Raw genomic sequence first — 10,964 nt, forward strand, 5'->3', positions numbered from 1 at the left:
TTGCACATCTTCCAGCCTCTATGTGTGTCAGGGTGTCTATATGATCCAGTGGCCGGCAGTGAAACTTAGCTGCTGCATCTTGCACTTAGTCATCTTGTCGTAGAGAAGAGTCCTTCTGAGATTTTCTAAAGCCTGCAGCTGCTAATATCCTCCCCACACTGCCAGGACTCTGTCACCGACCGCTCTGTCGCCTTCATTTTTGCATACATAGTGCAGTATTTCACTTTCTTTTCTATTTCTCCCTGGATTCTTTTGCTTCCTCCCTCTTTTTTTTTTTTTTTTTTTGGGCTCTTCAAATTGTTCTCACCCCACTAACTCCACTTCATTCACCTCTGTCTCCCCTCTTGCTCTTTTCAATTACTGAACAGCATGGGAGCCTTTTTTTTTTTATTCCGTTCTCTCCTTCAACCGTCTCTTCCTCAAAGTACCACCCTCTGGCTGGATGAGGACTGTTGCTGAATTAAAAACTTTGAATTGTTTGTGGTCAGTTAAAGTCATGCGTTTTTATTGTATCTGACGGTGCAGGCGTGCTGCTGTTACGGTACAGTAAAATTTGCTTTTTTTATCAGAGTAGAACGTGTGAGCACAGACAATGTGGGAGTCCAGCTGAGTACTTTGACTGATCTTTGCGAGTGTGATGCATTGAAGTAGTCGTTAGCCATGCCGTCTGAACCGTCTGTCTTCGCCGTCACGTCTAATCCACAGCAAATGTTGCACGATCTCTTTCATCACTGCTGTCTTCGCTGTTTTCGCAGTAAATAATCGTTTTTGAAGACGGTAACTTGATGAGAATGTAAAAAAATGTGTGGACCCCCATGTGAAGGTCGGCCCCGTTGGACCCAAACGAGCTGATGGGATTTTGCTGAAAAGACTAGTGGAAGATTCTCCATCATCCAGGTCATGGTTATTCTCATAGATGAATCGCAGCACCTGGACTTGACTGAGTTCCTTGCAACAAACCCCCAGCTGAAACCGTAACTCAGGTGTTAATGTCTCCTTCAGGATATCTGGAACTCCCAACTAGTCAGTCAGAGCTGATGAAGCCTCTTGGATGAGAGGTGAAACGTCTTCAAGGAACTCAAGCAGTTGCTACGATTAATCTACCAGAATAACTAGTGGAAGACTGTTCTGAATGATTTCACTTCCCACCTCAGCTTTTCCTGAGTGACACACTTGGTAGGGAACATGGAATCTAAATGAACCCTGTCTGAGACCTTCATTATGGAAGTGACTGCACAGCGCTGTGGTCTAAAGCTTAATGGTGGCAACTGAAGGTCCTGCAGGTGGACGCCAGAGATGAGGGAGGCTGTAAGAAGTTGCTCTCCGAGCCTCAGGATTCAGCAGCGGCTGCAGCGGCAGAAGCAAAATGTGTGACGTGAGAGAAGCAGTAAGAAGGCTTATGACCGGGTCCCTTGAGGGATTCTGTGGGAGATGCTTCAGAGCAGGATGCCAGCGCCTCTTATGCGTGCCGTTGGGTCTCCAGCACGGAATGCAGCTGGAATGCAGATGAGCAGCTCCAGATCTCTCCTCCAGAGAACGGCAGCATGCTCGCCTCAGGTGCAAAAGAATCTAAAGCAGCTGGATGAGTTTAAGTAACTCAAGATCTTGTTCCCGAGTGGAGGGAAAAAGGATCCCGAGATCGACCGTAGATTTTGTCCAGCTTCTGCAGCGACACTGAAATGGAATTACTTTTACTAACGTCCCTGTCTGTCTTCGCCTATGGACATAAACTTTTGGTAATGATCAAAAAAAGAGCAAGATGGCGAAGCAGCAAATGAGGCTGGCAAGAAGAGCTGGAGAAGGTTTCTGTAAACATGGAGGCCTGGGCTTGTCTACCGCCCCTGTTGTTAGCAATACACTAAAATGAATCAGTGTTGGGAGGATCGATACCAGACGGTTGGATAGTAAAAGTATTTGTGCCGCGCAGCTTAATATGGTTGCAATACAGCTGAAAGTTTCACACAAACGTTCTGTTCGTCCTTCATCATCATCTGCTGTGTTTTTATAAAGCAGACGTAACGCTCTTCACCTTGAACATGCGGCCGTCAGATTTTTAGATTCATTGTGAAGATCAAAGCAGATACTTGACCTTTGGTTGGTGTCTCAACCTGAGATGATCGCCGGCTGCTCGTCTGTCTGGATTCGTGGTGTGTTCTGGGTTTGAGCAGTTAATCAGTAACCTGCAGGAGTTGTGAACTTTTAACTTTCTGAAAAGTTTTACAGGAGTTTCGTGTGCTTGTTGCTGCTTACAGCGAGGCGTCACTGTTTGTTGTAGGTAGGCGCATTTTCAGCTTCGCTCTGCTGCTGGGAAGCCTTTGTACACATTTTTATCTACTGTGCATGTTCATGACAGAAACTGCTGTGTATTTTGTTTATTAGGGGCAACCTTTTGCTCTGTAGCTTTCAGAAAATGCTATTAACTAAAACAGTATTTTCTCCGATCCAGACATTTAATTGAATTTTTTCCTCCTTCAGGTTTTCTCTTGTCTTCCCCTCCTTACTGCCTGCTACCCTTTAGTCCATTACATCAGGGGTTGCTGCTCAAGACTTCCATATTTTTCTTGGGGTTGTCCAAATAAAAGATGTCCTCTTCTTTTCAGATCCAGAGCGGTGTGAGGCTACCCACTGAAGAGCTCAAGCAGCGAGCGGAGGCTACGATGGAGGCACTTGGACCGAACATGCCAGTCATGAACTGCAGCCCCAGTCTACCCAGCAGCCTCGTGTATCCGTCATCATCGGTTAAACGCACTCACACACACTCGAGCTACAGAAAACTTTCACATCCGCAGCAGCAGCTCACAGCCGCCCGCACAAACCCCGAGCAGCTAATGAGCGCCGTGAAAGCGTACGCGCAGTAGATTCACACACATGCTCTGTGCACGCCGTGAAAGACGTCCACGCTGGATTTCATACGTCAGCAGCGCATCTTCATTGATTTTCTCCGGCAATTCACCGAGCATGTGTTGTGCTTTTCACTTTGAAAGTGTGTTCGAGAACACGGGGCGTACTGTACAGTCAGAGCGAGTACTTAGAGGCTCAGTACATCTGTCATGCTGATTGATGCTCCCTCACACACACACACACACACACACACACTCACACTGTCTATTTCCCTCCTTTTTTTCTTTAACACACCAACACACTTTCATGTTTCCAGTCCATGTGTTCATTTTGATATTAGCTTTATTGATTTTCGTCATATAAAAACTCTTCAGTCCTGTACTATTAGCTGAGAGGAATTCTTTCAGTGGTGATGGTTCAATACAAACCGAACACACTCCGTAAACACGCTGCATGTTTTCAAGTGGAACTAATGACTTCTGTTCATAGAGTCTCTTTCAAACGTATAAATGTACACATTCTCTTTCTCACACGTTCTTCTGTGCTTCCTCTGGTTGTTGCTCCTTAACGCTGGTCTTCAGACGTGTCGGAGGTGTGTCCGTCTGTCTCTCTGACTTCACGCTGAAGCCAGTCTGATGTTCTGGCTAACCGAAGCGTATGATTTCATCACATTATTAGGTTGACGGTTGTTTATTTACTCTGTGTACTTGCTGCGATTCACCACTCTGCTCCTGAAGCAGCATGTCCTCCTGAAGTTTGGTCACAGTGAAATCATTTAATGTGTGTTTGTTCGTTGAAAGAAGTTTATTTACAGCAGTGTTGAAGGAAATATCATTTTTTAGCACAATTAAAAATCAGATTTAAATGCATGTGTGTCTGTTTATAGAGAAATCTGTACTCGCGGTACTGTTTATGTGCACATGGGTGTTACAGTCGAGGTGAGATACTTTCTAGTAACTAAATCATACATTTAAATGATTACAAATAGTGTTTCTGCCATCGTTTTGACAAAAGGTAAAAATCGTGGTTACATGCGAATAAAATTATACTCAGCAAGGACCCGCTGTGCTGCGAGCACAGTGCTCACCCATCTCATTACGGGAGTTTCACTGAGAGGAAACCTCGTTCACAGGACGTCCTTCACAACATCCACACAGGTGCAGCGGTACAGCCAGTCTGACCTGTGAGTCACGGCGCAGCTGAGTTGGCGTTAAGGGCCTTGCTCAAGGGCACAACTGTAGAGTGTTAATGGGGGAGAGCTGCCTCTCTGCATTCCCACACACATTCTGTCCTACCAGACCACGAATTAACCCCTCACCTTCCACCGAGTTGGAATTTTTACAAGCGACTCAGGAGTGGAAGACATTTTCATACAGACTGGAGATTTGTGGACGGCTGTTTTGAAGCCCTGTTTTTGTGCACAGTCTTGATCCTGTGGGGGGAAATGCTCTATTCACAGGGGGTCGGCCACGCTAACAGATGGGGTTAAAGGTGCTGGGGCTTGAATGTCCGACCTTTGGTTCAGTAGCCTAAAGCGTTAACCTTCTTTTTCTTTTTCAAACCGGACGTGCAGAATGACTGAACCCACATCCAGTCACAGGGGGGCCACGCCCTAAAGCATGCCATCCTTTATGGTCTATAAGTTGTTTTTTGCTACAAGAACTTGCAAGTCTTTGTCGGGCGGCTTGAACCTTTATTCCAAGTGGAAGAACCGAACCTGTAGAACCTCTTTCATGGCTGCTTTAGGGGGACAAAAAACCTACTTTGTAGATCTAGGAAAGCTGCTTCCTTAGAGCTGATTGGTTAAACTCAGCATCATTTTTTCTGCTCTCTCAGTGTCGGCGTGAAGCAGCAGTCTGCTTTCTAACGTTATTTTGCCATATAGGCGAACACGACAAACCTCCATCGTTCTACTTCCTATGTGCTCATACAACTGGAGTTTCATCCCGGAAATACTCCTTTTTTGGCGCTCGGAGGTTGGAGCTGTTGGAAACTACACCGCAAAGCTGAAAGGGGCAGTTAGGGGGCCACGCATGTGAACGTTTGCACCACCTTGAGCCGCCAAATTTTACTAGAAATAAAACAATCATTTACAAAATCAAAATCACGCCATATTGATGGAGACTTGAAATCAAAATTAAGATGATAAACTCATCACTGAGTCAATAAATCAAATAAGAAGCAGGGTCACATCCTCATAGGCTTCCATACGATCACGCTTTGTTTAACAACCAGAGGTGTCGCCCCCTGCTGGCTGCTGAAAGAACACTGTTTAAAACGCTTCAGCATTGTCTTAAATTTTCCGACCAGGAGGCTACATCCGTCGGTGCTTTTTACTCATCAGCACCACGGAGCTGTCAGTCGGCGGGCGCGTGGCTCCCTGTAGGCCGCTGGCGTGTCGAACAGTGTGAGGTGGATGAGGTCTCGCTGCCACAGGGAGCAGCTGTTGGTGATGTGTTCGGGAGCCTGGGGGATGTCATTGTCAGGCAGCGATGTCTTTGATGGCGGGTTTTTTTTTCCAGCAGCTGTTTAATTATATGTCTGCGGATGCTTAGTGGTTTCAGTGGGGGGATGCAGAAGATACGTCCCCATCTATGTGGAGAAAACATAGCGAATAAATGTGTTTTCGCAAGTGAGACGGTGTGTGGGTGTCTATTTGGAAATGCTCGTACATCTTCCACACGCCTGTCTCATGAAATAGATGTGCAGAGTTCCTTTGTCTTGGATTGTCACAGGAATTCTGTCCTTTCCTTTATGTGAATAAGGACATTTCCACAATAAACAGATGCAGAAAAAGCACCGATGGGCGGCGTTAAAAATTCACCAAAATGCAGGAAATTAGGTGCTTCACATGCAAAATTTGCAAGATGACGACAGTAAGAACCTTCCAACCAGATAAAACCTCACGTGTTACGGAGAAAGGGAGGATTCATTCCTGTCAAGTAAACTATTTTTATCTTGTTTGGGAGACACAAAATATTTAAAGGTCGGATTCTTCCCATTTCATATGTTTTTCAGTATTTTAACTGTTCAGAGAGAGAGAAAACATTATACTAATTGAATTTAGTGTGACTCATTTGGAGAGGTAAAGTGCACTTACATAAATTTGATTTGATTGTTTTCCAACATCCTTTGACAGTCATTGCTTTAGCTAAATTTAGAGCTGCGCAGATAATATTTAAAACTGTTCAGCAGCAGCATTGCAAACTTAGAGTTAGGAAGGATTTTTTATTTTTTTTAAAGCCATTCGCTCCCACCACCCAGAAGAGTAGATGTCTGTCAGCTTGTGAGGTAAGAACTTATGGAATAGTCTGGATGAAGATCCTTAAAATGAGCACAACTATAACACTTTTTTTTTTTTAACGCAAAAATGAAATAAAAAATATATTGTGGAACAAAAAAATAGGATCTTGGAGTTTCTAAAGAGGGATGAAAGTATAAAGCTTGATGCAAACACGGTAAAATATAAATAAAAAGCTATATAATATATATTAAAAAACAGAAGACTCAACACTACCTACAACTCATAAATCCCCTTTTTGTTCTTACCTAATATTTAAGCATCTTTCAGTGTCTTGAAAAGCAAAAGCACTTTATTATTATTATGATTATGATTAGTATTAATCAGAATAATCATAATAAACTTCCTCCTACTTGTTTTTGGACATTGTTTTAGGTTTGGTATTTGTTTCGGTTGTTATGGGGGGGTGTTTGTTTTTTGTGTATTTTATTCTCTCTTTTTTATCAAATAAAAAAAAAAAAAAAAGAAAGAAAGAAAGGTTTCTCTCTGAATGCAGCTGACTTTCAGTTTCTTTACTTCATGCTCCACTGCAGAGGGAGCGTTTTATAAAACTTTATTTCGCTGATTAATATCATCTAACATGCACTTACTGCGTACTTTATTTATTTTATTTTATTATTGTATTTTACTTTATTTATTGTACCTGACATTACACTAACAGCCCTTTTCTTTAACATGTGCCTGGCAGCAGCAGCAGCGGCGGCATCACGCGCCGGGAGGAAGCAGAGGGGGAACCGGAGCGCTCCCTCCGCCGGTGTCCCCCTCTAAGTGCGCCGTGTGGAAACCAACATCCTCCTCCGTGTTTCAGCGCCACCGCTCGCTGTCATTCGTCCAAAGACGAGCCAGCCGGTGCGATCGTGGCGCTGGCGGAGTGGAGCAGCGAGAGCCGCATGTAAATGAACACCTCCACCTCTGCCGTGGTCACCTGAGGATCTGAGCGCGGAGGCAAATCCGCCGTCCCGTCCGCCTTCGACCCAGAGGAGGAGAGCCGACCTTTTGCCGTTGAGATTAGAAGAAAGAAAGAAAGAGAAAAAAAAAGAGGTTAAACTGCACTAGTTTGGAGTCGATCGCTGTCCTCTAGCCGCTGCCTGGTGGCGTTTCTCGTTACAACACGGTGAGTTTTTTTTTTCCTTTTTTTCTGTGTGTGTGGCTGTAATGTCCAGCGGTTGTTTTTTTTATTTTTTATTTTTTTTATCTCCGGGATCTGTTGTTGTTGCCGGCCCCGCTGCTGCTGCTGCTGGCTGACGGATCCGGCGGAGCAGCGATGACAGGAGGCATCGATCTGTCGAGGAGCCACTTCAAATACTTGCCTAATCCCCCCTCCTACCAGCAGCAGCACCAAAAGCCGTGAGGAAGTGTGATATTGCGGAGTTTGGTGTGTACCGCCACTACATGTGCTGTTACATCACTGCTGTGGAAGATAAATCTCGGTTTCAAACTCCCTGTGAGAGTGGTGCAGGAAACCCAGGTCACTTAGGGGACATGCAATCAATTAAGCAATCTGTAATTGATGCTGCACATGTTTTTGTTTTTTAAATCCACACTCGGCCATCATCATCATCATCATCACCATTACGCATGTCCGCGACTTTGCCTCTGCGTGAACGATGACAGAGGGAGAGTCTCTCAGATGCATGCGGGAGAGAGTGAGAGAGAGCTGATGAGCCAGTCCTTGAACCTCCAGCCTCCCACAGCAGCCTGAGGGGAACCACATCCACTCCTGCTGCTGCTGCTGCTGATCCAGCTGTCTGATAGGCATCTTTGCTTTTTCTTCTTCGCATCCTCTCAGGAGCTGCGTTCACCTCAAGGGTCAGTTTTGCCACTTGAAATCTAATGTTGCAGAGTTTGGACTGCTTCCACACACACACACACACACACACACACACACACACACAGAGAAAGAAGATAATTCACAGGTCGGGTGTGATTAGACGCCTGCTTATCTGAGCCGGAACCTGGATCTCCCACACAGGAAATCAAACCTTCAGCCTTTGTGCTGCCCGGAGAGATTGTTGCGAGCAGAGAAAGGAGAGAAAAAAAAACCCTCCAGCCGACAGATTTATGTGGGCTTCGGCGAGAGCTGCCTTCAGACCTCCCCGTGGCGCCTGCACCTCGCCCACTTGAGTGCCACGGGGGACTGTCCAAATCCGAACCGGGCCCTCCCACCTCGCATGTGGAACACCGGTGGGTCGTCTGGAGCCAAACTCAGCCGGTCCGGGGCTTTGGCGGAGGAGGGAATGTCTCGGAGAGGATCTGTGTTGTACACCTGAGGGATGATGTAGGAGAAGACAAAGTTTATCCGTCTTCTTGTGGAGCAGAATTCTCCGGAGGCGTTTCCACGTTGACAGATTCTCGTTCCTGCAGGTGTAGTGTGTCGCAATCTCGTCTAATTGTGAGCCCGAGTGCTTCACCACTACTTTACCAATGAGCTTCCTGCGTAATTAGGCTTCCTGCTTACAGTTAATGGATGCATTTAGACTCATTTCTGTGCAGCCCGTGCCACATTACAAGTGATTGATCGGCCGTTAATGTCCTTCCTAGACTACTTCGTAAAGTCTCAGCACTTTGCCCTATTGTACGGAAGCATTAGCAGCAGCTGGATGTATGTGTCGACTGCGTTAAGCCTTTCTGCTCATAAATACCTGTCAGGAGCTACATGGCTGCACGCTGGAGCATCAAATAACCCACCAGGAGAGACGAGGCCTCCTGTCCTTGGCTGTTACAGAGAAATATCGAGGCTTTCGACCAGCACTTAAGGATATTTAGTGCCGCGTTTCTCAGAAAGCTGGGAAAGTACCCAAAAGATGTTCTCGGGACGCACAGATTGGCCGTAATCGAACATTGTCTTCACTCAGCTGTCCCAAGGAAGCTTCTGCTGACTCTGGGAGAAAAGAAAAAGTTTTATTTTTAAACAGGAGACTTCCGCAGAGTTCCGAGAGAGACAACAGAAATAGCTGCGACGAAATGAAATTAGTTCATTCTTGGACACACTTATCTTGAGATCTCGCTGTGAAATTGTTTGGACGGTTGCCACCACCGCTTCGGAACAGAAGGAAGCTTTAGCGTGACGGGATCGTTGTTTTTTCCTCCTCTGATCGGAACGAGGCTCCTTAAGGGGGACTCGATCGGTCTGAATCAACACCGGAGACATTTGCTCGCTTCCTGGTCCTTCAGAGTCAAGAATGGGAAGAGGAATTCACTCGATGCAAAAATCAGGTCATCTGTGAAGATTCTCCGTCATCCAGGTCAGAGTTATGACCGTAGATTAATCGCTTGAGTTCCTTGAAGACGTTCCACCTCTCATCCAAGAGGCTTCATCAGCTCTGACTGACTAGTTGGGAGTTCCAGATATCCTTAAGGAGACATTAACACCTGAGTTTTAATTGGGGGTTTGTTGCTCCTCCCCCTTCGTTACGTGAGTCATTAGTCCTCCCCCTGACACAGTGGGGTTCGTTAAGGTCTTTTTGTAAACAGGTGAGAAGTGATGGCATCTATGTCCAACTGGAAAGACCATCCCTCAACAGAGGTGGAGGTCTGAGGCATCACCTCTCACCTGTTTAGTCCTCAGATCTCTCCCCAGGAAGATGAACCCACATCCACACCTGGCCACAAAACACCCTAACGAACCCCACTGTGTCAGGAGGAGCACTAACGAGGGGGAGGAGCAACAAACCCCTAATTAAACCTCAGGTGCTAATGGCTCCTTCAGGATATCAGTATCTCCCAACTAGTCAGTCAGAGCTGATGAAGCCTCTTGGATGAAACGTCTTCAAGGAACTCGAGCAGGTCCAGTTGCTACGATCAATCTACGAGAAGTCGTCCCCTCCGTGCTCGTTACCATCTCCTCGCTCTTCTACTCGTCTGTCTTGCTCATTGTGTCTTTGCAAAGGCAGATGAAAAATTCACCAGGAAAGCTGTTGTTTCCCACGAGGTCTGTCTTTCCCACTCATCCTCGTCTTCCTCATAATCTCGCTCTCCCTTCAGCCCCACTGATAGCATCACTGATGGAGCTAAACCATGCGTGGATTATGTGACTTATATTCATCAACACTGTCTCCTCCCTCCAGTTTCTGACAGTGTTTCTCTCAGAAACGTTCATTTGTCGAGCTCCTATATTTAGTGTTTTTCTTTCATCCCTCTCCTTTTTAAACGCCTCTGAGGCAAAGGAAGTTGCACGAAAATGTTAAAGACCGCTGTTTTCAATGGAGACGGGGAGAAGCGAGAGAGCGAGGGGGAAAGGGAGTCTGCTACAGAGATTGTAAAAGTTCCTCTGGGGATTATGCAAGTGCCAGACATCAGATGCGTCTTAAAAGGAACATAAGGAACCCCCCCTCCCCGCCTTCTTCAAATGCCAGCTACCCTCTGGTGTTCCATATTGACCACTTATCCCCAGCATGTCTCCCTGCTTCACATATTCCACAAGTATCAAAGCAGAGAGAGCCTCTCCAGCAGCTTTGGAAGGAAAAGAGAACTGAACGCTGTTTCACTGAAAGCTACATGAAAGTGGAAGCAGAAGAAGAAAACACGAGTGGCGTGGCAGCCTGAAACACTGACAGTCTCCTGCATGTGTGTGTGTGGTGTGTCGGTGTTATGAGGGTTTTATTAACGCTGTCTCGTGTTTCCAGGAGAGCGCCTCTCTGCCACCCCCTGCTGACCATGCGCAGTGTGAGCGCCGTGCTGCTGGCGCTCGCCGCCGCCACCCTCGGCTCGGCCGACTCGGACGCGCACAGACCGAGACACGACTCCAACCTGGAGATCTGTATCCTTCTGCTGCCGCGTGTAGAAGAAGAGCCGCATGCACAGACATGACGGGTGTGTGTGT

The 10,964-nt window shown here is 46.3% G+C and overlaps 2 protein-coding genes across 2 annotated transcripts in view; both read left to right on the top strand.

The window, feature by feature from the left end:
- mei1 (meiotic double-stranded break formation protein 1) overlaps positions 1-3,706 on the top strand; it is a 66,999-nt gene extending 63,293 nt beyond the window's left edge. The window contains exons 31-32 of the mRNA XM_008300412.1: positions 2,601-2,722; positions 3,423-3,706. Coding sequence (XP_008298634.1) covers positions 2,601-2,722; positions 3,423-3,477 — 177 coding nt within the window. The 3' untranslated portion in view covers positions 3,478-3,706. The remainder of the gene's footprint in view (positions 1-2,600; positions 2,723-3,422) is intronic.
- Positions 3,707-6,939: 3,233 nt separating this feature from the next.
- ccdc134 (coiled-coil domain containing 134) overlaps positions 6,940-10,964 on the top strand; it is a 10,524-nt gene continuing 6,499 nt past the window's right edge. Inside the window, exons 1-2 of the mRNA XM_008300415.1 lie at positions 6,940-7,256; positions 10,768-10,901. Of these exons, the coding sequence (XP_008298637.1) occupies positions 10,799-10,901 (103 nt within the window). The 5' untranslated portion in view covers positions 6,940-7,256; positions 10,768-10,798. The remainder of the gene's footprint in view (positions 7,257-10,767; positions 10,902-10,964) is intronic.

This window comes from Stegastes partitus, unplaced genomic scaffold (assembly GCF_000690725.1).
Source record: "Stegastes partitus isolate 25-593 unplaced genomic scaffold, Stegastes_partitus-1.0.2 Scaffold1537, whole genome shotgun sequence".
Lineage (NCBI taxonomy): Eukaryota > Metazoa > Chordata > Actinopteri > Pomacentridae > Stegastes > Stegastes partitus.